The 26,400-nt window shown below is 45.2% G+C and overlaps 5 protein-coding genes across 8 annotated transcripts in view; all 5 read right to left on the reverse strand.

Annotated features, from left to right (window-relative positions):
* Positions 1 to 241: 241 nt before the first annotated feature.
* ccdc78 (coiled-coil domain containing 78) lies at positions 242 to 6,552 on the reverse strand. Of its 3 annotated transcripts, none has more exons than XM_035400891.1 (14): positions 6,157 to 6,552; positions 5,775 to 5,906; positions 5,578 to 5,664; positions 5,033 to 5,386; positions 4,540 to 4,590; positions 4,193 to 4,281; positions 4,022 to 4,100; positions 3,628 to 3,753; positions 2,815 to 3,020; positions 2,514 to 2,688; positions 1,675 to 1,718; positions 1,466 to 1,547; positions 998 to 1,098; positions 242 to 793 (listed from the first exon to the last, which is right to left on the reverse strand). In XM_035400891.1, the coding sequence occupies exons 1-14, from the start codon at positions 6,256 to 6,258 to the stop codon at positions 667 to 669; spliced, it is 1,755 nt and encodes a 584-aa protein (XP_035256782.1). In that variant the 5' UTR covers positions 6,259 to 6,552; the 3' UTR covers positions 242 to 666. The 3 variants fall into 3 exon arrangements, with proteins under 3 accessions (XP_035256782.1, XP_035256774.1, XP_035256791.1); XM_035400883.1 differs by having other exon boundaries at positions 2,475 to 2,688; XM_035400900.1 differs by lacking the exons at positions 5,775 to 5,906; positions 6,157 to 6,552 and having other exon boundaries at positions 2,475 to 2,688; positions 5,555 to 5,664.
* A 2,087-nt stretch (positions 6,553 to 8,639) lies between these two features.
* LOC118218290 (E3 ubiquitin-protein ligase TRIM56-like) lies at positions 8,640 to 12,757 on the reverse strand. Its single transcript, XM_035400870.1, has 2 exons — positions 12,447 to 12,757; positions 8,640 to 11,524 (listed from the first exon to the last, which is right to left on the reverse strand). Exons 1-2 carry the CDS (start codon positions 12,528 to 12,530, stop codon positions 9,452 to 9,454), a joined length of 2,157 nt encoding a protein of 718 aa, XP_035256761.1. The 5' UTR covers positions 12,531 to 12,757; the 3' UTR covers positions 8,640 to 9,451.
* A 1,433-nt stretch (positions 12,758 to 14,190) lies between these two features.
* LOC118218327 (intraflagellar transport protein 140 homolog) lies at positions 14,191 to 18,045 on the reverse strand. The gene is made up of 6 exons (XM_035400922.1): positions 17,913 to 18,045; positions 17,302 to 17,508; positions 16,814 to 17,026; positions 16,435 to 16,601; positions 16,065 to 16,206; positions 14,191 to 15,928 (listed from the first exon to the last, which is right to left on the reverse strand). Exons 1-6 carry the CDS (start codon positions 17,931 to 17,933, stop codon positions 15,710 to 15,712), a joined length of 969 nt encoding a protein of 322 aa, XP_035256813.1. The 5' UTR covers positions 17,934 to 18,045; the 3' UTR covers positions 14,191 to 15,709.
* A 79-nt stretch (positions 18,046 to 18,124) lies between these two features.
* Positions 18,125 to 20,889, reverse strand: LOC118218317 (E3 ubiquitin-protein ligase TRIM56-like). Its single transcript, XM_035400912.1, has 2 exons — positions 20,578 to 20,889; positions 18,125 to 19,655 (listed from the first exon to the last, which is right to left on the reverse strand). Exons 1-2 carry the CDS (start codon positions 20,659 to 20,661, stop codon positions 18,150 to 18,152), a joined length of 1,590 nt encoding a protein of 529 aa, XP_035256803.1. The 5' UTR covers positions 20,662 to 20,889; the 3' UTR covers positions 18,125 to 18,149.
* Positions 20,890 to 22,321: 1,432 nt separating this feature from the next.
* The window catches only part of LOC118218280 (intraflagellar transport protein 140 homolog), a 31,441-nt gene continuing 27,362 nt past the window's right edge, over positions 22,322 to 26,400 (reverse strand). For both annotated transcript variants that reach the window (XM_035400851.1, XM_035400859.1), the window contains exons 25-30: positions 26,044 to 26,226; positions 25,433 to 25,639; positions 24,945 to 25,157; positions 24,566 to 24,732; positions 24,196 to 24,337; positions 22,322 to 24,059 (exon numbers count right to left, since the gene is read on the reverse strand). In XM_035400851.1, the coding sequence (XP_035256742.1) occupies positions 23,841 to 24,059; positions 24,196 to 24,337; positions 24,566 to 24,732; positions 24,945 to 25,157; positions 25,433 to 25,639; positions 26,044 to 26,226 (1,131 nt within the window). In that variant the 3' untranslated portion in view covers positions 22,322 to 23,840. The remainder of the gene's footprint in view (positions 24,060 to 24,195; positions 24,338 to 24,565; positions 24,733 to 24,944; positions 25,158 to 25,432; positions 25,640 to 26,043; positions 26,227 to 26,400) is intronic.

Genomic DNA, 26,400 nt, shown 5'->3' on the forward strand with positions numbered 1-26,400 from the left:
TTTGCATTTGATGCCAACAATCTGAAAAAAAGAGGAGCACAGTCAAAGACGCTGTGGGAATGTCCCCTTCTTATAGGAGCACCAGTAATAGGCCAGCACCTGACCTCATCTTCAACTGCACTTAAATAGAGATTTTATCTATGAAAGGTGTATAACCAAATGCTGCAGTTCTTTCAATTTCTCTTATGATATATTCAAAATTTAAACATCATTATACAAGAAGTGCAATGGTTTCCTTAACTAATGGTTAACATTTTATTAATTTACATTGATGGAAGCATTATGAAATGACATTTTTTGGCATTAGATCGATATGTAAACCTTTTCACAAATTCAAAACTTGTTGTAATAGTAGATTAATTATTAAAGCAAATTTCACTCAAACATGTGATCTGATTTACTGTCATTCTGTAAAGTCCGGATACATTGGTCTGCCAGTGCCTGCGTTGGAAACTGTTAAATTGTGATCTAATTGGGATTTAGACATATGGGTACATATGGGTGCTATAGCAGTACACCATGGAATCATATAACTTTGGGGCGTGCAATCACTCTCCACTGCTCCTTCCAGAGGAAAGTACATGGATCAGTGAGAGGTGCTGCAGGGTCCCCTAGTGTTTGGCTCCAGTGTGGAGCCCCGGTGGTGTGAGGAGGCACCTGGTCCGCTCAGATCTCATAGCTGGGGGTCTTCTTCGAGCGGCGCAGAGCTCGGGGCTCAGGGGTCTGTGCACTATGGGCTCGGCCCGCCTCCGTACGCAACAGCCTGCGGAGCCGCGTCACTTCCTGCTTATACCTGCCACACAGAGGAGACTGCGTTAAGGCCTGCTCTAATGAGACACACTGGGGAGGCTTTCAATAGCATCTCATCCAGACCCAAATTAGGGATTCACATCTGAACTGAAGGAAGCAGAGCTTTCTCTACTGGCTGGTGCTTCTTTTCTTCAGGAAGTAACATGCCCATTTGCACTCTGGTGCCAATGCGTGCAACATACCATACCTGCCAAGGTGCTTATCCACGTAGTCCTGAAGCTCCAACGCCTGTTCCTCAGCAACTGTGGCCCGGGTGATGAGCTGGGCACGCTCCCTTTCCTGCTCTTCCTGTTTAGAAAGATTTAAAGTGTTACATGATTTCCACAGGACATCTTACAGTGACAATACTTAATTGCTCCGTTTTGGTGGGTTTGGCGACATCTGTGGAGACTGGTGGTCACAAAAGTGCTTATTTTTCTGCCTAGAGACAACCAACAACAGACATGGTAATATTGAGCAACATATAAAACCTAATTTTAAAGGCATTTTTGGATTTTAGTTGCTTGCTCTTTTAGCAAGTTCCTGTGCATGCATCATTTTTTAATATGATATGCCACTTTAAACTGTTCAATACAACCTTATCTGTTAAAATCTGCCTGTGTATAAGTCAACGTGTCAGTTATCAAAGTGGCAAATTTTTTGTTGCTGTATGTACCTGAGTAGAATGCGTGAATTCCCTCAGCTGCTTCCTAATATCAGACCAGCCATCTTCTGTGATTTTCCCAGAATTCCGTGACCTGTGAAAGAGATGCTGTATGTCGCACTGAAAAACCTCCTTAAAACATTTTAAAAACTCATTATGCATTTTGTACACTTGCACTAAGCTTTATTTGCATATGCTGATGATGCATTTGCTGAACTCACTCCTGGAAGCTGACACTCTGAACAGGGTGAGAACGTACATTCTTCTGAAAGAGATAAAGACTTATTTTAGATCTTTATGTCAACAACACGTTAAACATCTGATCAGAAAGGTGAATCGTGGAAGTCTGATTTTTTGTGTCCAAGCTCATGTAGGTTTTTGATGGAATTTTCTCTAACATGCTGGCTATTCATAAGCTATAAAAAGGGTCATGAGCATATTAATGTCAAACTCAGAACTGAGACTACAAGCAGGGTAAAAGTATATATGGTGGAGCTTGCGGGATTACAAGAGCAGGGGCAGACATTTGACTACTTCCTCCCCCTATGTCCTATGCTCAGCACTGAAGCACCTATAGCACAGTCAGAGAGCTATACTCGTGATGTCCCTGGGTTCTAGCCTTCAGGCCTATATACAGAGACATCATGCTCTGCTTAATAAAAATAGCCCAGAGGATTCAGCATAGTCTCCATACTCCAGTGCAGTAGGTGGCAGTAATGCATTTTTGATATGGTTTGCAGGCAGCCATTACACCTCATTGCAGAAGAAACTGATCGTATTATTTCCTAAATGCATGCTATCTATATGTGTTTCAATGTGTTTGACAAAAGTACAGGGACATTGCCATTCAATGGCTTGATTTTTGAGGCTTTAATGTGGTGTATGAACATCTGTACTGAGAATCTCTATGGTGTGTTCCCTATCTCAAACTGTCATGTGAACTGTAGGCAACCCTTTTCCTAACTGGTTTTCCACACAGTACTCACACTAGGAAAGACCTGCCACCTGTCCTGAACAGTACCTGGTGCATTAATGGCCTCTCCTCTGTGCTATGCTGTACCTGCTCCAGTGCATCCCTCAGCTGGCTCTCCAGCCTGGCCTTGTCCTCCCGCAGCCTCTGCAGCTCCCTGCTCTGTTCCACCTGCAGCTCGCTGTCCGTCAGGCCGAAGTGAGCCTCCGGGGGCCCCGGGTCCAGCCCGCGCTCACCCAGGGCCAGAATCTGCTCCCGCTGCATTCTGGGAGGAAGACAGAGCTGGCGAGTATAGAGTCCAGATCTACTCCAGGCCACCGCACAGACCTGTCTCCATTCCTACAGCCTATACAGCCCCTCTTTCTCAAGGCAGGACATAAGAGCGCTCTACCTGTATGCAATGAGCAGAGCCTCGTGGGTTTTGACCAGCTTCTGCAGCCTCTTTTTGTATGCACGGGCCGCACTGGACAGCTGCTCCTCCCGAGATCTGTAGGAGGCCCTGACGTCCTGCAGCATGCTGTCCACAAAGTTCTTCATCTGGGCACGCTCTGGAGGCCTTTGGGCTCCCTGTCCGTCACTCAGCCCGTCCACATACTCCTGAAGGCAGAGGACACGGCAGCAAGGGCTCTGTTACACTGCTGAATTCACTATAGTTTTTAAAACTAGGGGCGACATAGCTCAGGAGGTAAGACCGATTGTCTGGCAGTCGGAGGGTTGCCGGTTCAAACCCCGCCCTGGGCATGTTGAAGTGTCCTTGAGCAAGACACCTAACCCCTAACTGCTCTGGCGAATGAGAGGCATCAATTGTAAAGCACTTTGGATAAAAGCGCTATATAAATGCAGTCCATTTAAAACAGTCCACAGAGAGACACGTGTGACATTTTTTCAGCCCGAATAAGGGAATCCAGATCCCTCCTGCCCCCTTTTCGGCATAATGGAGTTTTCGTACAGCAGAGCAGACATTCTAACAATGCGTCAGTATCGCAGGTGATCACTTTTCATGTACCGTGGAAGCCAAAACCATGAGCAGGATTCATTTACGATTAATTGTGCAGCCCTGGCCCAAACAGACTTTGGCACCCTGATAAGGCCGACTAGCCAAAGCGCTGAACAGTGTAAACCCTGCCACCGCGTTTGTGCGAAGTGGTTAAATGGCTTGTGCGGCTAACGGCGCTCGTCATGCTGAACGGGGTTGTGAACTCACCGCTAGGTCCGTCAGGTAGCGCACCAGCCGAGCACGGTATTCCTCATTCAGCTCCTTCACCTGCATCTGCAACCTGGAGTTCTCCACCTCCACCTCCTTCAGCTGGCTCTTTGAGCTGAGCAGAGCCTGCAGCACAAACAAACATGCAAACACGTGTTGACAACGTGCGTTTTTACACGCACACAAAAGGTATGCATCCACACACAAACATATGTGCACATACATCCAATGCATGCTTGGTTTTTTCAATTCTACAGAATGAATTATATTGTAGCTGCTACGTTACAAAACATTTTAAGCGATGTACCCAAAACAGGCAGCCATTTTAAGGATATCTATATCCTCGAGAGGAGGACCCACTAAGCTAATGTGAAGGACACAGAGGTATACTCACTGCAGACTGCTCTGCCAGTTTGTGTTGGGTGCTGCGGATGGCTCTCTTGTTCTCCTGTTGCTCCTTGCCCATTGCCACCCTGGGAGACCACATTAACACCATGTTAACTTTAACCAGCTATGCTCCAGCTAAGAGGTCTGGTGCACTGGTCACCCAACCTAACAAACTCACACTTTCTCCTCCAGCCTGCGCTGCTGTTCCTCGTAGCTCTTCTTCATCCTCTCCAGCTCTTCTTTAATCTGATCCTGGTTTCCAAGAATCTGGCAAGGGAAAGGTCACACAGTAGACTGTTTAAGCATTACGTGTAATTAATCAGTAACAAAAGTACTGTATATACTGTACTTAAAACCTCATAATGATGCAACAGCTCACTGTTCATAAATATATGTAAGTTTCACAGACAGTACAGTGCTCTGCATGATAGAATGAGAAACTGTGAGGAACTGTGTTCAGCACAGTGGTGGTGTTAAACCCGGGGGGGGGGGGGGGGGGGGGGGGGGGTTAATGGGGAGACTCACACTTCTCTCAACAGCTTTCCGCTCTTGTTCTGAGGCTGCCAGCTCTTCAGACTGTTAAGACAGAAGGTGAAATGGAACTGAGAAGCATATCGACACAGAGCTGATGGGTAGCTCATGCGATCAGCACTGCTATAGTACATGGGTGCTCCTCTCTAATCCCGAGTGTGCCAGCGCCGATTGTGGCTGAAGGCCGCACAAGGCCATGCACAATTGGCACAAGCGTCACCAAGGGAGGCCTTCAGTTGGCTGAGATGTCATATTAGCAAATTGGAGAGACAAAATGGTTAAAAGCTTAAAAAAAGACATGTATCTACACATGCTGTGAATGGAGGCTAAACATACACAAATTAAAATGTATCACTGTCTCATCCTTAAATGGATACCACAGTTCTCGATCTCAAACTCCCGGTGTTAAGAATTTGACCCTCGTCTTATATAAACTGCCCATTTCACCACTTGTGGCATGATGCCAGTGAGGAAGCTCTGTACTCACCCTCGCCCTGTGTTGGGACATCCTGCTGACGAGAGCCCGTACCCTCTCCAGCTCGTGGGCAGTCTCTCCGTACACAGCCTGGGAGCGGGCCTGGTTCTCCTGCTGCCTGAGGAGAGAGTCCTGCGCGTTCGCCAGGCTCAGCAACTCTGCACTCAGCTCCTCGTTCCTGCAGACCTCCTTCTCGTGAGACTCACTCAGAACCAAGTAGTTGCTCTTCAGAGTGATGTACTCATCCACCAGCTCTTTGTAACTCTTATCAGCCACCTGCAGACGCCCCCTAGTGTGCTGGATGTCTCTGTGCAGCCTGTCCCGCTCCATCTCCATTTCCATGAGTTGATTCTCCTGAAACAAAATCTGGGGTGTAGAGAGAGGACAGCAGAACATACTTCAAAAAAAACTAAACTAATGTACAATTCATCCATCTGAATAATCCACAGTATATAATTTCATTAAAATGTATAAGAATCCATCATGTGCATCTCAATTTCTGATTTGTCCCTTTCATTTGAGTGATATTTGTACCATAGGCTTTGTGTTGCAGTGACCTTGTTTTTCAGCTCAAATGTTTCTGCTTCATATTGCTCCCTCATCTTATTAGTGTGTATCTGGACATCAATTAGATCCTTTGCCATCTAAAATAGAACAGAGAACAAATTAAGCCCAAACCCATCCATGAGCATGTAGCAATCAAATGGTTTTCTTTAGCAAAATATCCTTCTGTACACCTCTACATTTATCACACCTTCAGTTTCTCCTCTTCGCAGTTGACCAGTTTGGAAGAGAGGTCGGTCTTTGATCCGGCCAGCTGACCCAGTTTAGACTGCAGGCTACCCAGTCTGTTGAAGAGACGCTCGTTCTTGTCCCGCAGCTGTACCTTCAGAAGTAATTTGATGATGTACACCGGATCTGGGGTTTATTACATCCACTCTAATATTTCCTATTTATTCAAATCTACTGACAATTATCTGTGTAATCCACACTCCAGATTAATTAACCGTTGTATCTTATATTCATGTCGATGGTAATTTATTCCTTCTTCCTCATATTTCGCTTTGAATTTTATTTTGCCGGATCAGCAAATACCTACTTGCATTGGGTTATTTCTTTATAGTCAACAAACTTACATTTTCGTCGGTGAGAAACCGAACCCTGTCTTCAAGTTCGTTGACAAACCCATCTTCACGGGATTCCATTTCATGAGGGTAGTTAAACCGTGTATTGTTCATGCAGGGAGCAGAAATGGCCTTGCGTGCGCGCTGGTGTTTCCAAAAACAAATCCTGAACTGTTGCTAAGGGCTGCCCATCCCAATGAACATGCTACTTTTCAGAGTTACGCAAATATTGTCGAACACATACTCGTGTGCTTAGTCCAAGGCCGTGAACTCTAAAAGTTATGTATTTTTATGAGTTCTGGTCCTAGGTAGAATTTATATCGTTATATACGCACGAATTCGAATTTAGACATTGGATGTTCTGGTAATACGTGCGAGCGACTTCCAACTTGCAAAAAGAGTAAGAGCGAAGTGTGTCACAGCAGCACACTCGTGCGGAGTGAACCGGTACTGCGTGCAACTAATTTCAGTGTTTTGAGTTTCCCGGCCAACACGCCGGGGTAGTCATGGCACACGGGAAATATTATTAGTCAAACTGCAAAATTAGGCTGCATACATAAAATGTCAAATCAAACTGTATTTATCGAACAGAAAATATTCAGTATCAGTACAACTAACAAAGATTGTGAATTCAAACGGATCCGACTAAAATGTATTTTATGAAAGTTGATTTAACGCTGGAAATTTTGCTATGTAGCCTGTATTTTAAGGGGACATATCAAACAAAGGAAGATTGAGGTAAAGTATATAAACTGCCTAGAAGAAACCCTTTTTGAATTGCGTTTTATTGAATGTTGACAGTAAGCAGGTAGATTGACAAGGTGAAAGTCCAGTTAGGTAGAGCTATTTATAGTGCAAAACTGCCAATAGCCAAGGGGCTATTGTATTGTGAAACAGGGTGATGCCTTGGGGTGCTATTCATACAAGCCATGTTGATCAGTCACACCAACAGTCAGATACTGATACTGGTGAGTCTTATATGTTGTGCTTGTGTGAAGTAGCTTTAGAGTGACCACATCCCTTTGCCATAGTGTGCAAATATACAATACATTTTTCCCAACAAAAGCAGGACATGCATTTTCCCCTGCTGTTGAACATCATCACCACTTACCTTTCATAAAATTAAATGTTAATCAGATTAACCATAATAATTCCCTTCAATTTAACTATAAAAGACACACCTGCAGCTAACTGATCAATCCATGGAGCTGCCTAGTCACATTATTTAAGTATTTCACATATGTACGATGAATTTGCATGTCCCCAAAAAAGCTGTTCTTTTAGTGTAGTCACGGAATTCAAATTGGGATCCTTAACTGCGTGACTTCAAATGTGAGCAAAAAATAAAAATAAGCACAGCTGGAGCCCACAGACCTTCATGCCACAAAGCATTTAGTCCACAGAGAATGCAACTGATCTTTTAGCATCTATGACACAAAAGAAAAAAAATGGCCACAAGGTAGTTAACGTATTTTATAAAACAAATTTCTTACCAGTGAAAATTTAATGACTGTGATTGAGAGACTGTAAAAAAGAATCCTCTTAGTATTTTCTAAATTTTACTTTAAAAACGACCAATATGGGAAACATTAGTCACATTAGTCTCAGCTAATGGCATACCTCCAAGGATGGTTAAGCATTTTTCTCCCAGATTTACAGCTAGCTAGCTGTGAAATATAAATCCATATAGATAATTCTTCAAAAAATAAAATAAAAGCATGGCTCAGTCAGCGGGTTCCATCCTGACCAACATACCATACCGATCTACTAAGCTAAGGACACATTTTTGTCTGAAATGCAGTCATATGTGGTCTAAGTACAGTATAGACTTTTGTCACTGTGGGCATTGCCAGTGCTCAGTGTGCTGTAGTGCTCTTATTTCCCCACATTTTCAACTTGGTCGACTCTTAAAATCCATTTAAATGTTTTACAGAATATTAGTTCAATCAACTGTTGCTTTAAGCCATGTAAATGTTTACAATATTTTCACTGCATTTGTCAGTTCCTGTAATTGAGTATCCAAAAGATTTTCTAACTAAAAAGGGTCAAATTTTTATTTTTATTTTTTTTTGTACATGCATATCTGTTTTGTATCACACACACTTGTACCAGGATAATATTGTAGCAGATACATGTAATAAATATTAGGTAAACATAAGTTTGTCATTTTTATAGTTACAACAGGGCCAGTAGATTCCCTAAACAGTCCTTAACAATTGCAAGTCACTGGCATTCAATTAAAATTTAATTAGAACTTCATTTCAAATGTAGTTCCCTTGAAAAACGTTTTTTGCATTTGAAATTGTTAATTGCATTGCTTTCTTGCTCATGTTAGGATGCCTACTCTTTGTGGCCATTCAAAAAACTTTTGTTTCAATGTTTTTAAACCAATTTGTTTCATAACTTCTGCTATAAAAATTTTAAAGTCTGTAAAACTAATTATGCAGATTCCCAAATAAACACAGACGATTATAATGATGCAGGATATACAAGCATACATCATAGAAATCAAGTTTATTGAGCAGAACTGCCAGTATACAGCATAATCTTTTCTACAAATACTAATTTAACAAGCTGCTTTCAAAATATGTATGATTTGCAAAATAAATCACAAGCCTCTGTCTTATTTTTAAAGAGCAGAATAATCTTCAATAAATTTTAGATTTTGACAAAACATAACAGAATAGAAACTTTTTGGCCCAACACTGAGATGCCAACAAATAACTGTGATTATTTCTTATTATCTGTAATAATTGCAAAAAATCAGTTAACTAAAATATGAATTGGTCCATAAAAATTGTAATGTGTCGGTAGACTGAACTGAAAATGCTGCACATGGTGGCTTGTGCTCCCAAGATGTGTGTTATTTATCTGTTTCCTGAAAGTTACAGCCTCAACTGTAAACAAAGATAGCCTTCTCTTTTTCTGTGTTACAGTTTTCTACATCACTTTGTCATGCTACCAACACAAACGGCATGAAAACATAATGAAACAAGAAACGTAACCGAATATGACAAAATGGGAATAATCTTTGAACAAAGTAATTATTTATAGTGATTTGTCTATTAAAAAAAACAGGAATGTAAGCAGTATAAACAACGACGATTTATACTTCATACTGATGATCCATGTCAATGCTCTTCCTGAGGAAAGAGCCACACTGGTCCGAATTCCCACAGCTGGCACAATTCCTTGTTGACTGTTTGCGCTGCTGAGGCGATAACCAATATGTACATCTGTAGCCAAAATAGTCTGTGTTTTACAACAAAAACGTATCTGCTCATTGCAGCTTGGTGCATACTATGAGCTACAGTTGGGCTCTGTAGATCCTGACATTTCCTTTTCTATTGACCGTTATGAGGTGTCCATGATCATCTGCAGCTATAAGCTTCGGTGTGTACCCAGAGAAGCTGAACAGCTGGCGTACAAAATCACCACTGGGCGAGAGCAGCACGATCCTCTTACCCTCTACGACATAGATATTGCTCCACTTGTCCACGCAGACACTCCTGGGATTAAAAGAATAAGAATCAGCAGAACTGCATGTGTTTAGAATCTGCCCTGCACGGTTCAGGACGATAATGCACTTCTTCATTGTGTCACAGATGATGAACTCTTCCATGCTGTTCACCGCCAAAAAAACAAATTTTCCTTCATAGTCGGGATTAACTCTGTCCACTAATACGCCATTGGGTTCGTACAGAGACAGAGAGCAGGAAGTGCCTTCGCTCACCGCAATGTATTCGTTCTGGTAAGCTGCAATGCAGTACTCGCTGTGGGACCCTCGCAGGTTGCAGACCTGAACTATGTCATCACATTTGTCCTCTGGGACCTTGAACAGCCTAGATCCTGATGTAAAAAAAATGGTGTCGTCACACACCGCAACACTGAAAGGGTTGATGTCATTGCAGCCCGTGTCTTCAGTGGTGATGGTTTCCCTAATCCGTCCATTTCGGATTACTCTCTTGATCTTGAAGTTGCTGTTATCTGCAATCACTATGTCCCGGCTTGGGAACAGACTAATGCCGGTTATGTTCTCCTGATTACTGCTCTCGTCATCATCTGTGTCAAAAGAACGGATTAAAGAGAATGAACTTGGAATGTTGCTGTGTTGGTTCCCGCATGGACTTGGAGGCGGGATCTGCTGCATGGCCTGAGCTGGCTGAGCTTGAGGAGGGGTGGATGAGCTTGCTTGAGCGCATGTCTCAGCAGTTTTCGGAGCCGATGTCTGTGGCTCTTGTTTGATGCCGGTGTCAGACACATTTGGACTCTTCTGTGAATCCGCGTGTACGTCAAACATTAACTGGAACATTCCACTGGACAAGTCTATATCTTCCTTTATCATCAGCAAAGGGGTTTTCGTCTCAACGACTGGGATGCTGACTTTCTTAAGTCTCTCAATTTGCCCCTGAATGGTCTGCTCCAGATCCAGGATTTCATAGTCCTTTCCCTTCTGCATGACTTGTGAGGAGAAGTCTTTGGTATTTTGTGCTGAGTTGACATGATCACAGAGATCACTTTTAATCGACAGGTACTTCTGCTCCTGCTGTTGGATGAAGTCGGACAGTTCCTTAGAAACAGCATCCCTTTGAGTGAACAGCTGTTCCATTATAAGTGATATGTGTCCTGCGAGTTGGTCTATAATGACGCTCTCTGCCTCCTTAAGCTGCTGTATGGCGGAGCCCACCTCCTGCTCCTGCTGAGACAGGCTCCTTATGTTGCCGTCCAGGCTGCCGATGAGCTCTTCTAGCTGGGGCCTCCTGGCTGTGGTGGCCTGGGCCAGGGACAGCACCTCGTGGGAGAAGTGCTCCAGCATGCGGCAGTCCCTGCAGATGGTGCTGGAGCAGGTGTTACAGTAGAACCGCAGAGGCTCCTGGTGGTTCTGGCAGTGGCGCTCCTGCTTTCTCCTGGCCTCCTCATCGTAGCGCCCAGCAATGTAGTCCTCCAGACTCACCACTCGGTGCTCCAGCGTCAGCTTGGAGAGGCAGTGGCCCTGGGCGCAGACCGTGCACAGGAAGTCGGCGCAGTCCAAACAACGCGAGGAGGCGGGCACAGCAGACTTACCCAAGGCCGGACACAGCGAACAGGCTGTTTGTTCGGTGGTCTTGGATCGGAAAAGGTCCAGGAGGCTGTTGATGAAAAAGCTGGCTTTGGCATTGCGGACGCAGCCCTGCAGGTCACTGACTGCGCGGCACTCTGGACAGGTCACTGTGCCTTTCTGTTTGTCCAGCAGCAGCTCCAAACATGGCTCACAGAAAGAATGAAGGCAGGACAGGGTGCGAGGTGTCCTGTACACCTCAAAACAGATCTTACATTGCAGGAACTCCTCTTCTATTTTCTCTGAGATGTTGCCTTTACCTTCAGCCATGGTGTTGGTCCCCTATATACAAAAATATTATACTCAGTATGGTGTGCAGTAATTTTCAAAGAGTGCAAACAATTAGAAGACCAGTTAATTTAACAAGCCAAGTACAACAGATAATTAACAAGGGTCAGATCAAATAAAGCAATTGTGGCAACTAAGTGCTTTCTGAATATTGAATACTAAGTTAAAGGCAAGTCTGTCCTACCAAGTAACTATATTACTGAAATCTGACAATTTTGGTCAAGCTAGCTATTGACAATGCGATAGCTCTGGAAACAGAACCGAAAGAGAATGCTGTGAACAGATTGTGCCACGTAGCTGCAGCGACCGCGAAGCATGCCGTGTAAAACTGTAAATGAGCCCAGAACAATAGCCTAAATAAGCTACTGTAAACGCACACAAAATTCAACCCCGCATTGCTCGCAGACGCAGAAGCACGGATAGTTTGACTTCATACAATGCTGGGTATGTGCATGTGCCGGTTTTAACACTGGACACAAAATGGTTGTAAACAGAACGCAGGCTTATTATATAAGAAGGATACTATCAGTTAAGGTAGACATGAGCAAGAGTTTTGCTTCGATATTGATTCGAAACTAGCCTTATCCCATGGTCATGATACATGCTACAGGACATCACAAAATACATGAGAAATCGTCATGCTCACATTAATAACTTCCAGCATACTGCAATCAGAAAAACAACACACAGGCGTAAACGATACGATCTGTACATTATCTGTGTCTTTATTAGTTTACGTTCTTAACATGGTTTTGTTATCGTTACGGCTGTAATATTATTTAGTTGATTAAGAGTTGCATGTACCAACCTAATCTGAAAAAGTCCAGGCTACTGTAACTACAGTAATACAAACAAGGCGCATTTTCATAACCAGCATTTGATGTATAAAAAGAACATACATTCATTCCTATCTTACCGTTTTAATAAACGAAAGAGAAGCGCCCTTTGGCGTCGATCGGACTGTTTCAAAAGTTTCTTCCTGGTTTAGCTTGTTTTTCATGAACCCAGGCGGTCTCTAGATAAACAGCGGACCATAGGTTTCGTTTTCCCTAAATTGTAGTTCCCGGTATTGTGATTACGGGGATAATTAAAGAGCATCTGCAATTCATCTTAATGATATTAATGTTAGGGATCATGTCATACACTTCATAAATTATAATAACTAGTTAATTCTAATAGGCTGGAAAGAGGAGTGTGAAGTAATGATAGCCACAATAAATAATAGTACTTCCGGTAAGCGCGAGATAAAATGAGGATTTACGCGCTTTCTAGACGTATGTCACCTAGCCTAATTTTTTGAAGGCTATTGAAGGCATAAAAATGGCCAAGGCTGGAATGTTCCAAACGGTTCGCTTAACGAGGCTTAAGTATAACTACCTAAACAATTGGAGCAAGTAACCCCAAAATGTATAGGTTACAGATGTTTAGTACTAAAAGTGTGCAAAGGGTCAGGGAAATTATTTTAAGAAAAATACATTTTATGCTTGTTAAAGTGTTGTTCCCTACTTATTTCACTGTTTAGCTAAACTTAAAGGCATGCTATGCTGGATTTTTACCTTGAGACTGATGCTCTGGTCAATGAGCAATCTCCTCTGGGTTTGGCTTGTAATATGTGGTTTTGTTCTAGTCTCTTTAAATATTTTTTCTGTTAATTCACTCTAAGGTCTCCTGTGTTTGGTCTGGTCTCTTGCCATTCTTCATCAACCTGTTTCCTGCTTCACTCAAGATATAAAGCCCACCTGAAACAGCATGGATCTATCTCTTCTCTCTGATGCCTTGTTTGCTGTTGTCCTTGTGTCCTGTATACTTTGTAATTCTGCACTCCATTGTGTAGTTTGTTTCTTTCAAGTTGTTATTTCTGTCCCTTATGGTTCTGTTTCTTTTTCCTCTGGAAGAGGGACTAGGTAAGTTTGGGGTACCCTGCCCACAGCACACAAGTTGGTTTTCTGTTATAGACATAGGTTAGAAGTGGTTGCCACCCACTCTGTTTTTGTTTGGTTAATTAGAGTGGATAAGGTCTTGTTTGTTTTGGTAGTCCTATGCAAAAAGGCCTAAAACGGCCTATTTTAGGTGTATTTGGCTTTGAGTTCTTTCCTTTGGCAACACCTCTACTCTTTCTCTCTACCTCTTTTTTGCTCCAGTTGTGCTACCAATTGTGTCTTTGTTCTAAACATTATTGTATATAGACACCTCTATAATCACCTCACTTTTGCACCTTTGTAAATTAACACCATAGTGCACTTAAAGGTGAAGTATGTAAGTTTGGGGTAACAAGCAAGAGCTAATTTCCTCTATATTATTATGCATATGAACATACCAAGACATAACGCCCACACTGGATAGATTTTTCAGCAGAAGTCTTGGCATTACGGTCTCCTCCGTCCATTTCCTGTGTTGGAACTTATTTGAATCTTCTTTTTCTTTTCCAGTTTTATTTTTAAAACGTCTTCTTAAAAACAGAACTTAAAGCAACCTTAATCCCATTTCTAACCTACTCTTTTCCAAACAAGATGTTTCAGTCAGGCTTCAGCTTAAATCACAGCACAAAGACTGTGAGCACAATAAGCATTTATACAATGAAGACAGTGGATTCGATTTTCTACTAGATTTAAGACATACATGAAATAAGCTCACTAATAAAATTTTTACATCAACAAAGGAACCGAAGAAAAACTTTTATTGAAAAAATTGAATACTGTACAGTACGTACTTTAAAAATATCTCTACATTTCCAGAATGCAGACACATTGCTGCACATGTATAAAAAGAAGAATGAACACACAATGCACACAATTTGAAACTGTGTAAACATCTGACACACTGTACTTTATATATTCATATTTGAGTACATAGTTTATGTGTAGTGAATTAAAAATCAAGGTTTTTCTGCATCAGCGATGATTTGAAGGGGACCTTGGTATATAGACCTTGTGGTTTCCCTGAGATCACTTGGAGGGTTAATTAAGGAGAAGAACAAGTATCAATGTACATGCTCGGGAGAAACATTGGCTCTTGAATCTTATACTTACTCCAATGCAGGTGCCTCCCAAAAAAGACGGATCAATACCCAGGCTCTAGAAATGGCAAGATTCGTAAAGGATTCATTAATTAAAGCCATTTTGGAAAAGACAAACAGTAGACCGGTGCAAGAAAGGTAAAATGCTTTTGAAACAGACATGCAAACATTTAAAGGGAAAAGGAAAAAAAAGAATTAAGAATTTATGGTTTGAATTGATGTTTCAAAATTGCTTGCTTTTTTAAAACTCATTTTCATCAAGGCTGTGACCTTTGCAAACTCAAAGGAACAATGCATGATGGGAGTGCTGGTACCCCTGGATTGTTGACACCCATGGGAAATGAGAACAGTTGGCAGCCCTTTCAAAAATGGACACTTCGGAGAGAAAGCCTGATATCCCATAGTGCATCTCCACTGAGTATTTAAACAAAGGCCTCAGCCTTTTTAAACACAAATTAGAAAGTAAGCAATTTTAAACAAGAACCAAATTTAGCATTCTCTGTATTTTAAGTTCATGATTAGTTCCAGTGGAATTTCCCTTCAAAATTAAGTTGAAAGTCAAGTCAATTATTTTCCTTTGTTGCGGTTCGATAAGGTCGAGGGTAATTTTACATTTGATTTGTCCAATGCAACATTTTCTACAGGGAAAGTATAGGATGTAATATACGTATAGTAAAATAAATATTTAGATGTTCGTCTTATCTAAAGAACCCAGAGCCAGTCTCATTAGCAAACGACTGAGGGATAAGGCATGCAAACAGTAAAGATCCCTTCAGAGAGAGCTGAATATAAAAGACAGATTAAGGGAGGCTGGGTGGAAGAAAACGGAGGCGCTCTGGTTCTCCTGTGCATTTCTCTTGATGGATTGGTGTTGGCATAATGCTCCCAGTCAAAGCGGTGTACTGCTCTGGGTCCTGTTCCACGTATAGAGAGGTGGTGCTCACGTGGTCTCTCTCCCCCTCTCCCAAGGGTGGCTGCGGGACACAACTGTCCAGGGGTCTGGTAGGACTAGGAGCCTCACCCTCAGCGTGAGGACCTCCCCTTCATCACAGATGGCACCTTGGTAAGGCAGGGGGCCCCTGTGCAGCTTGCGCAAGCTGCCATGTGGAGGCCTCCCCAGCTGAGGCAGGGAGAGGAGGAAGAGGAGGAGAGCCCGAGGAGGCTCAGTCCCCCTGATGGGCCTCCAAAGCTTCGTCCTCTTCCACCTCGTCCTCCTCCCCGCCGCTGTCCCTGCGGTCGCTGCGCCCCCCCGGCGGCCCCCGAGTCCCACCCAGGGCCACGCCCATGGCGAGCTGCAGGGCCTCCAGGCTGCGCTGGCTCACGTAGTAGCTGACGTTGACGGAGGGCAGCCGCTTCAGCATCTCCTCCAGCTTGCGGTGGGCCTGTGGAGCAGAGGGACAGAGCGGTCAGGCGGCGCTGCAGCGTCCTGTTTAAACGAGCCACGGTTGTAGCGAACGCGATTCTGCTCAGGCCCTCCCTGGCCTCTGCAGCAGGGCACACGCACACACAGACACTCACCACCTGGTAGCTGCCCTGCTGGCAGTGGTGCTCCACCAGGAAGCCGTAAGCGTCTCCGATACGGACGGCAGGGTCCAGATCCGCCTCCTCTAGCAGCGTGTCACACAAGCGCACAGCCTCCCCTGGGTCCTCCTCATACACCCTGATGGAAGGGAGGCTATCCGTTATACGCACACACAAACACGAACACGCACAAACACACAGACTCATTCACACACACACACAAACACACAGACACACTCACACAGAAACATTCTTACACACAGACAATACACTTCACACAAGCCCACAGAGAACCTATTAACCACTAAGTATCCACCAATCACACGGTCAGCCGTTAGGAGAAGGCGGCCTGCAGTGCTGCTGTTACCTGCGTGCCTGGACGAACCTCTTCACCAGGGTGATCCTGTGCTGCAGCTCGGCCAGCCTGCCCTCCTGCTCCTCCGCGCTGCGCATTTTGGCTTTGGCCAGGCACTTGTAGGCCTCCGTCAGCGCCCCCAGGGCCTTCTCGTAGTTCTGGTAGTCATCGATCTCCACCTGCAACGGCGTAAGGAAAAGCGGACTGAGCGTTTCGACCAGTCAGTCCAGGGCATACACCGCAAGGTTAATCTAAACCGCTGGCCCAAATGTCAGGGTGAACTAGCGATGAGCTTTGGTATGATGGTACAGTGGTGCCGAGCTGGTAAACATACACAGCGTGACCCAAAACCCTTTCTGGGAAGTGAAAGGGCACGGAGCCACGGCTGTACCTGGGCGCAGGCCTCGTAGAAGCCGGCCAGCAGGTCGAGGGCCCTCCCTTTGGTGTAGAAGCCGATGATGTTCTTCATGATCTCGGGGTCCTTGCGCCAGTCCAGCGACTGCAGGTAGTTGGCAGCCATGATGTAGATCTCCTTCTGGCGGGAAACCCCCGCGAAGAAGACGATCTTCTCCGTGTCTCCGGACTTCAGGAGCGCCCTCATGGCCTGCGGGGCACAGCGCGGAATGTTTCCGGAAGGTTCCCGTGACAACTGAAGGTCACGAGTGACACCAGCCTCAAGCGGCAGTAAAATTCGCAAACCATTTCACTTAAAAGCTCATACATTGAAACATAACAGAAAACAAACAAAAAATCCTTTTCCCATAGGAAAAACTGAAAAGGAAACAGATCAGTGATGTCACAGATAAAGAATATAACAGAAGGTTTAAAGCCTGCCTAACCCTGCTGGGTCAGGGTTACAGTGGAGGCGGTGAGACGGACCTTGAGCTTGCTGCCGGCCTGCGTGTACTTCTTGGTGGCTAAGTGGTAGTTCCCCTGGCGCATGCAGCAGTCGGCGATCTTCTCCAGCAGCTCCTTGCGGGCGTCCTCCGGCAGGTCCTTGGAGTCCCGCGACACGGTCATGCTCTCCGCCAGCTCCTCTGTGATGGTCAGGCTCTGGTCCAGGCACAGCTGCAGGGCCTCGTGGTACTGAGCAGCGCACAGGCAAAAACACAGCAACGCGCCAAGTCAGCATTGCGAACAGGGGCCCTGGGCCTGAAGAAGCTTGGTGGCAAGCCAGTCAATTCAAATTCAGTTCAGAGGCAAGGATTTTCCCATAAACCGCTTGGAGTTTCGCAATTGACTATTAAATTATGCCGTGTTATGTCAATTGCCTTTGGCTGGGAGTCAAAGAAGGGGATTACACCTCACCATTAGAACAAGGTTCTCCACCACACCTTGGGCATCAGACAACCAGACAGAGACAGGATGAGAGGTAAAGAGGACGAGGATAAAGGAAACAGCAGACGGTGGAATATTCAACCAGGATTGGGTACCAGCACGGGGTTTAATATCATACACGCTAAAGTGTAAAAACAAAGAAAGATGAATACCTTCTTGGCCGCCACCAGCATCTCGACGGCCTTCTGGTACTGGGAGTGCTTGATGAAGAAGTCGGAGCAGCGGGCGAGCAGGGCCGGGTCCGAGCTCTCGTCCAGGTCCTCGGCGATCAGCTGCAGCGCTGCAAACTGCTGGGTGGAGAAGGCCAGCTCCAGGGCCTTGGAGAAGTGGCCCGCCTGGCCGAGGCAAACGGCACGCGGTCAGAAAGGCCCAGAGACCAGCGTCCACGTTCACACCGCAACACTGAAAGGGTTGATGTCATTGCAGCCCGTGTCTTCAGTGGTGATGGTTTCCCTAATCCGTCCATTTCGGATTACTCTCTTGATCTTGAAGTTGCTGTTATCTGCAATCACTATGTCCCGGCTTGGGAACAGACTAATGCCGGTTATGTTCTCCTGATTACTGCTCTCGTCATCATCTGTGTCAAAAGAACGGATTAAAGAGAATGAACTTGGAATGTTGCTGTGTTGGTTCCCGCATGGACTTGGAGGCGGGATCTGCTGCATGGCCTGAGCTGGCTGAGCTTGAGGAGGGGTGGATGAGCTTGCTTGAGCGCATGTCTCAGCAGTTTTCGGAGCCGATGTCTGTGGCTCTTGTTTGATGCCGGTGTCAGACACATTTGGACTCTTCTGTGAATCCGCGTGTACGTCAAACATTAACTGGAACATTCCACTGGACAAGTCTATATCTTCCTTTATCATCAGCAAAGGGGTTTTCGTCTCAACGACTGGGATGCTGACTTTCTTAAGTCTCTCAATTTGCCCCTGAATGGTCTGCTCCAGATCCAGGATTTCATAGTCCTTTCCCTTCTGCATGACTTGTGAGGAGAAGTCTTTGGTATTTTGTGCTGAGTTGACATGATCACAGAGATCACTTTTAATCGACAGGTACTTCTGCTCCTGCTGTTGGATGAAGTCGGACAGTTCCTTAGAAACAGCATCCCTTTGAGTGAACAGCTGTTCCATTATAAGTGATATGTGTCCTGCGAGTTGGTCTATAATGACGCTCTCTGCCTCCTTAAGCTGCTGTATGGCGGAGCCCACCTCCTGCTCCTGCTGAGACAGGCTCCTTATGTTGCCGTCCAGGCTGCCGATGAGCTCTTCTAGCTGGGGCCTCCTGGCTGTGGTGGCCTGGGCCAGGGACAGCACCTCGTGGGAGAAGTGCTCCAGCATGCGGCAGTCCCTGCAGATGGTGCTGGAGCAGGTGTTACAGTAGAACCGCAGAGGCTCCTGGTGGTTCTGGCAGTGGCGCTCCTGCTTTCTCCTGGCCTCCTCATCGTAGCGCCCAGCAATGTAGTCCTCCAGACTCACCACTCGGTGCTCCAGCGTCAGCTTGGAGAGGCAGTGGCCCTGGGCGCAGACCGTGCACAGGAAGTCGGCGCAGTCCAAACAACGCGAGGAGGCGGGCACAGCAGACTTACCCAAGGCCGGACACAGCGAACAGGCTGTTTGTTCGGTGGTCTTGGATCGGAAAAGGTCCAGGAGGCTGTTGATGAAAAAGCTGGCTTTGGCATTGCGGACGCAGCCCTGCAGGTCACTGACTGCGCGGCACTCTGGACAGGTCACTGTGCCTTTCTGTTTGTCCAGCAGCAGCTCCAAACATGGCTCACAGAAAGAATGAAGGCAGGACAGGGTGCGAGGTGTCCTGTACACCTCAAAACAGATCTTACATTGCAGGAACTCCTCTTCTATTTTCTCTGAGATGTTGCCTTTACCTTCAGCCATGGTGTTGGTCCCCTATATACAAAAATATTATACTCAGTATGGTGTGCAGTAATTTTCAAAGAGTGCAAACAATTAGAAGACCAGTTAATTTAACAAGCCAAGTACAACAGATAATTAACAAGGGTCAGATCAAATAAAGCAATTGTGGCAACTAAGTGCTTTCTGAATATTGAATACTAAGTTAAAGGCAAGTCTGTCCTACCAAGTAACTATATTACTGAAATCTGACAATTTTGGTCAAGCTAGCTATTGACAATGCGATAGCTCTGGAAACAGAACCGAAAGAGAATGCTGTGAACAGATTGTGCCACGTAGCTGCAGCGACCGCGAAGCATGCCGTGTAAAACTGTAAATGAGCCCAGAACAATAGCCTAAATAAGCTACTGTAAACGCACACAAAATTCAACCCCGCATTGCTCGCAGACGCAGAAGCACGGATAGTTTGACTTCATACAATGCTGGGTATGTGCATGTGCCGGTTTTAACACTGGACACAAAATGGTTGTAAACAGAACGCAGGCTTATTATATAAGAAGGATACTATCAGTTAAGGTAGACATGAGCAAGAGTTTTGCTTCGATATTGATTCGAAACTAGCCTTATCCCATGGTCATGATACATGCTACAGGACATCACAAAATACATGAGAAATCGTCATGCTCACATTAATAACTTCCAGCATACTGCAATCAGAAAAACAACACACAGGCGTAAACGATACGATCTGTACATTATCTGTGTCTTTATTAGTTTACGTTCTTAACATGGTTTTGTTATCGTTACGGCTGTAATATTATTTAGTTGATTAAGAGTTGCATGTACCAACCTAATCTGAAAAAGTCCAGGCTACTGTAACTACAGTAATACAAACAAGGCGCATTTTCATAACCAGCATTTGATGTATAAAAAGAACATACATTCATTCCTATCTTACCGTTTTAATAAACGAAAGAGAAGCGCCCTTTGGCGTCGATCGGACTGTTTCAAAAGTTTCTTCCTGGTTTAGCTTGTTTTTCATGAACCCAGGCGGTCTCTAGATAAACAGCGGACCATAGGTTTCGTTTTCCCTAAATTGTAGTTCCCGGTATTGTGATTACGGGGATAATTAAAGAGCATCTGCAATTCATCTTAATGATATTAATGTTAGGGATCATGTCATACACTTCATAAATTATAATAACTAGTTAATTCTAATAGGCTGGAAAGAGGAGTGTGAAGTAATGATAGCCACAATAAATAATAGTACTTCCGGTAAGCGCGAGATAAAATGAGGATTTACGCGCTTTCTAGACGTATGTCACCTAGCCTAATTTTTTGAAGGCTATTGAAGGCATAAAAATGGCCAAGGCTGGAATGTTCCAAACGGTTCGCTTAACGAGGCTTAAGTATAACTACCTAAACAATTGGAGCAAGTAACCCCAAAATGTATAGGTTACAGATGTTTAGTACTAAAAGTGTGCAAAGGGTCAGGGAAATTATTTTAAGAAAAATACATTTTATGCTTGTTAAAGTGTTGTTCCCTACTTATTTCACTGTTTAGCTAAACTTAAAGGCATGCTATGCTGGATTTTTACCTTGAGACTGATGCTCTGGTCAATGAGCAATCTCCTCTGGGTTTGGCTTGTAATATGTGGTTTTGTTCTAGTCTCTTTAAATATTTTTTCTGTTAATTCACTCTAAGGTCTCCTGTGTTTGGTCTGGTCTCTTGCCATTCTTCATCAACCTGTTTCCTGCTTCACTCAAGATATAAAGCCCACCTGAAACAGCATGGATCTATCTCTTCTCTCTGATGCCTTGTTTGCTGTTGTCCTTGTGTCCTGTATACTTTGTAATTCTGCACTCCATTGTGTAGTTTGTTTCTTTCAAGTTGTTATTTCTGTCCCTTATGGTTCTGTTTCTTTTTCCTCTGGAAGAGGGACTAGGTAAGTTTGGGGTACCCTGCCCACAGCACACAAGTTGGTTTTCTGTTATAGACATAGGTTAGAAGTGGTTGCCACCCACTCTGTTTTTGTTTGGTTAATTAGAGTGGATAAGGTCTTGTTTGTTTTGGTAGTCCTATGCAAAAAGGCCTAAAACGGCCTATTTTAGGTGTATTTGGCTTTGAGTTCTTTCCTTTGGCAACACCTCTACTCTTTCTCTCTACCTCTTTTTTGCTCCAGTTGTGCTACCAATTGTGTCTTTGTTCTAAACATTATTGTATATAGACACCTCTATAATCACCTCACTTTTGCACCTTTGTAAATTAACACCATAGTGCACTTAAAGGTGAAGTATGTAAGTTTGGGGTAACAAGCAAGAGCTAATTTCCTCTATATTATTATGCATATGAACATACCAAGACATAACGCCCACACTGGATAGATTTTTCAGCAGAAGTCTTGGCATTACGGTCTCCTCCGTCCATTTCCTGTGTTGGAACTTATTTGAATCTTCTTTTTCTTTTCCAGTTTTATTTTTAAAACGTCTTCTTAAAAACAGAACTTAAAGCAACCTTAATCCCATTTCTAACCTACTCTTTTCCAAACAAGATGTTTCAGTCAGGCTTCAGCTTAAATCACAGCACAAAGACTGTGAGCACAATAAGCATTTATACAATGAAGACAGTGGATTCGATTTTCTACTAGATTTAAGACATACATGAAATAAGCTCACTAATAAAATTTTTACATCAACAAAGGAACCGAAGAAAAACTTTTATTGAAAAAATTGAATACTGTACAGTACGTACTTTAAAAATATCTCTACATTTCCAGAATGCAGACACATTGCTGCACATGTATAAAAAGAAGAATGAACACACAATGCACACAATTTGAAACTGTGTAAACATCTGACACACTGTACTTTATATATTCATATTTGAGTACATAGTTTATGTGTAGTGAATTAAAAATCAAGGTTTTTCTGCATCAGCGATGATTTGAAGGGGACCTTGGTATATAGACCTTGTGGTTTCCCTGAGATCACTTGGAGGGTTAATTAAGGAGAAGAACAAGTATCAATGTACATGCTCGGGAGAAACATTGGCTCTTGAATCTTATACTTACTCCAATGCAGGTGCCTCCCAAAAAAGACGGATCAATACCCAGGCTCTAGAAATGGCAAGATTCGTAAAGGATTCATTAATTAAAGCCATTTTGGAAAAGACAAACAGTAGACCGGTGCAAGAAAGGTAAAATGCTTTTGAAACAGACATGCAAACATTTAAAGGGAAAAGGAAAAAAAAGAATTAAGAATTTATGGTTTGAATTGATGTTTCAAAATTGCTTGCTTTTTTAAAACTCATTTTCATCAAGGCTGTGACCTTTGCAAACTCAAAGGAACAATGCATGATGGGAGTGCTGGTACCCCTGGATTGTTGACACCCATGGGAAATGAGAACAGTTGGCAGCCCTTTCAAAAATGGACACTTCGGAGAGAAAGCCTGATATCCCATAGTGCATCTCCACTGAGTATTTAAACAAAGGCCTCAGCCTTTTTAAACACAAATTAGAAAGTAAGCAATTTTAAACAAGAACCAAATTTAGCATTCTCTGTATTTTAAGTTCATGATTAGTTCCAGTGGAATTTCCCTTCAAAATTAAGTTGAAAGTCAAGTCAATTATTTTCCTTTGTTGCGGTTCGATAAGGTCGAGGGTAATTTTACATTTGATTTGTCCAATGCAACATTTTCTACAGGGAAAGTATAGGATGTAATATACGTATAGTAAAATAAATATTTAGATGTTCGTCTTATCTAAAGAACCCAGAGCCAGTCTCATTAGCAAACGACTGAGGGATAAGGCATGCAAACAGTAAAGATCCCTTCAGAGAGAGCTGAATATAAAAGACAGATTAAGGGAGGCTGGGTGGAAGAAAACGGAGGCGCTCTGGTTCTCCTGTGCATTTCTCTTGATGGATTGGTGTTGGCATAATGCTCCCAGTCAAAGCGGTGTACTGCTCTGGGTCCTGTTCCACGTATAGAGAGGTGGTGCTCACGTGGTCTCTCTCCCCCTCTCCCAAGGGTGGCTGCGGGACACAACTGTCCAGGGGTCTGGTAGGACTAGGAGCCTCACCCTCAGCGTGAGGACCTCCCCTTCATCACAGATGGCACCTTGGTAAGGCAGGGGGCCCCTGTGCAGCTTGCGCAAGCTGCCATGTGGAGGCCTCCCCAGCTGAGGCAGGGAGAGGAGGAAGAGGAGGAGAGCCCGAGGAGGCTCAGTCCCCCTGATGGGCCTCCAAAGCTTCGTCCTCTTCCACCTCGTCCTCCTCCCCGCCGCTGTCCCTGCGGTCGCTGCGCCCCCCCGGCGGCCCCCGAGTCCCACCCAGGGCCACGCCCATGGCGAGCTGCAGGGCCTCCAGGCTGCGCTGGCTCACGTAGTAGCTGACGTTGACGGAGGGCAGCCGCTTCAGCATCTCCTCCAGCTTGCGGTGGGCCTGTGGAGCAGAGGGACAGAGCGGTCAGGCGGCGCTGCAGCGTCCTGTTTAAACGAGCCACGGTTGTAGCGAACGCGATTCTGCTCAGGCCCTCCCTGGCCTCTGCAGCAGGGCACACGCACACACAGACACTCACCACCTGGTAGCTGCCCTGCTGGCAGTGGTGCTCCACCAGGAAGCCGTAAGCGTCTCCGATACGGACGGCAGGGTCCAGATCCGCCTCCTCTAGCAGCGTGTCACACAAGCGCACAGCCTCCCCTGGGTCCTCCTCATACACCCTGATGGAAGGGAGGCTATCCGTTATACGCACACACAAACACGAACACGCACAAACACACAGACTCATTCACACACACACACAAACACACAGACACACTCACACAGAAACATTCTTACACACAGACAATACACTTCACACAAGCCCACAGAGAACCTATTAACCACTAAGTATCCACCAATCACACGGTCAGCCGTTAGGAGAAGGCGGCCTGCAGTGCTGCTGTTACCTGCGTGCCTGGACGAACCTCTTCACCAGGGTGATCCTGTGCTGCAGCTCGGCCAGCCTGCCCTCCTGCTCCTCCGCGCTGCGCATTTTGGCTTTGGCCAGGCACTTGTAGGCCTCCGTCAGCGCCCCCAGGGCCTTCTCGTAGTTCTGGTAGTCATCGATCTCCACCTGCAACGGCGTAAGGAAAAGCGGACTGAGCGTTTCGACCAGTCAGTCCAGGGCATACACCGCAAGGTTAATCTAAACCGCTGGCCCAAATGTCAGGGTGAACTAGCGATGAGCTTTGGTATGATGGTACAGTGGTGCCGAGCTGGTAAACATACACAGCGTGACCCAAAACCCTTTCTGGGAAGTGAAAGGGCACGGAGCCACGGCTGTACCTGGGCGCAGGCCTCGTAGAAGCCGGCCAGCAGGTCGAGGGCCCTCCCTTTGGTGTAGAAGCCGATGATGTTCTTCATGATCTCGGGGTCCTTGCGCCAGTCCAGCGACTGCAGGTAGTTGGCAGCCATGATGTAGATCTCCTTCTGGCGGGAAACCCCCGCGAAGAAGACGATCTTCTCCGTGTCTCCGGACTTCAGGAGCGCCCTCATGGCCTGCGGGGCACAGCGCGGAATGTTTCCGGAAGGTTCCCGTGACAACTGAAGGTCACGAGTGACACCAGCCTCAAGCGGCAGTAAAATTCGCAAACCATTTCACTTAAAAGCTCATACATTGAAACATAACAGAAAACAAACAAAAAATCCTTTTCCCATAGGAAAAACTGAAAAGGAAACAGATCAGTGATGTCACAGATAAAGAATATAACAGAAGGTTTAAAGCCTGCCTAACCCTGCTGGGTCAGGGTTACAGTGGAGGCGGTGAGACGGACCTTGAGCTTGCTGCCGGCCTGCGTGTACTTCTTGGTGGCTAAGTGGTAGTTCCCCTGGCGCATGCAGCAGTCGGCGATCTTCTCCAGCAGCTCCTTGCGGGCGTCCTCCGGCAGGTCCTTGGAGTCCCGCGACACGGTCATGCTCTCCGCCAGCTCCTCTGTGATGGTCAGGCTCTGGTCCAGGCACAGCTGCAGGGCCTCGTGGTACTGAGCAGCGCACAGGCAAAAACACAGCAACGCGCCAAGTCAGCATTGCGAACAGGGGCCCTGGGCCTGAAGAAGCTTGGTGGCAAGCCAGTCAATTCAAATTCAGTTCAGAGGCAAGGATTTTCCCATAAACCGCTTGGAGTTTCGCAATTGACTATTAAATTATGCCGTGTTATGTCAATTGCCTTTGGCTGGGAGTCAAAGAAGGGGATTACACCTCACCATTAGAACAAGGTTCTCCACCACACCTTGGGCATCAGACAACCAGACAGAGACAGGATGAGAGGTAAAGAGGACGAGGATAAAGGAAACAGCAGACGGTGGAATATTCAACCAGGATTGGGTACCAGCACGGGGTTTAATATCATACACGCTAAAGTGTAAAAACAAAGAAAGATGAATACCTTCTTGGCCGCCACCAGCATCTCGACGGCCTTCTGGTACTGGGAGTGCTTGATGAAGAAGTCGGAGCAGCGGGCGAGCAGGGCCGGGTCCGAGCTCTCGTCCAGGTCCTCGGCGATCAGCTGCAGCGCTGCAAACTGCTGGGTGGAGAAGGCCAGCTCCAGGGCCTTGGAGAAGTGGCCCGCCTGGCCGAGGCAAACGGCACGCGGTCAGAAAGGCCCAGAGACCAGCGTCCACGTTCATGTGACACGCGTCGTCTATGCCTGTGCACGGGCTCTACTTACTTCTCCTACCGCTGTGACAGATGACCCTCCAGTGAATACTAGGAGATATATTTCCATTCAGTATTTTCACCACAT

Source organism: Anguilla anguilla, chromosome 2 (assembly GCF_013347855.1).
Source record: "Anguilla anguilla isolate fAngAng1 chromosome 2, fAngAng1.pri, whole genome shotgun sequence".
NCBI lineage: Eukaryota > Metazoa > Chordata > Actinopteri > Anguilliformes > Anguillidae > Anguilla > Anguilla anguilla.

What these genes read in the sequence shown, in the direction of transcription:
- ccdc78 (XM_035400883.1), bottom strand. Translation starts at nt 6,258, where the DNA reads ATGAACAATACACGGTTTAACTACCCTCATGAAATGGAATCCCGTGAA. An exon ending in GGTTTCTCACCGACGAAAAT is followed by an intron (nt 5,907 to 6,156) that starts GTAAGTTTGTTG and finishes TTACTTCTGAAG; the next exon opens with GTACAGCTGCGGGACAAGAA. An exon ending in GTGGATAAGCACCTTGGCAG is followed by an intron (nt 794 to 997) that starts GTATGGTATGTT and finishes TCTGTGTGGCAG; the next exon opens with GTATAAGCAGGAAGTGACGC.
- LOC118218290 (XM_035400870.1), bottom strand. Translation starts at nt 12,530, where the DNA reads ATGAAAAACAAGCTAAACCAGGAAGAAACTTTTGAAACAGTCCGATCG. An exon ending in CTCTTTCGTTTATTAAAACG is followed by an intron (nt 11,525 to 12,446) that starts GTAAGATAGGAA and finishes TTTTGTATATAG; the next exon opens with GGGACCAACACCATGGCTGA.
- LOC118218327 (XM_035400922.1), bottom strand. Translation starts at nt 17,933, where the DNA reads ATGCTGGTGGCGGCCAAGAAG. An exon ending in TGCTGGTGGCGGCCAAGAAG is followed by an intron (nt 17,509 to 17,912) that starts GTATTCATCTTT and finishes TGCGCTGCTCAG; the next exon opens with TACCACGAGGCCCTGCAGCT. An exon ending in TCTACGAGGCCTGCGCCCAG is followed by an intron (nt 16,602 to 16,813) that starts GTACAGCCGTGG and finishes ACGCCGTTGCAG; the next exon opens with GTGGAGATCGATGACTACCA.
- LOC118218317 (XM_035400912.1), bottom strand. Translation starts at nt 20,661, where the DNA reads ATGAAAAACAAGCTAAACCAGGAAGAAACTTTTGAAACAGTCCGATCG. An exon ending in CTCTTTCGTTTATTAAAACG is followed by an intron (nt 19,656 to 20,577) that starts GTAAGATAGGAA and finishes TTTTGTATATAG; the next exon opens with GGGACCAACACCATGGCTGA.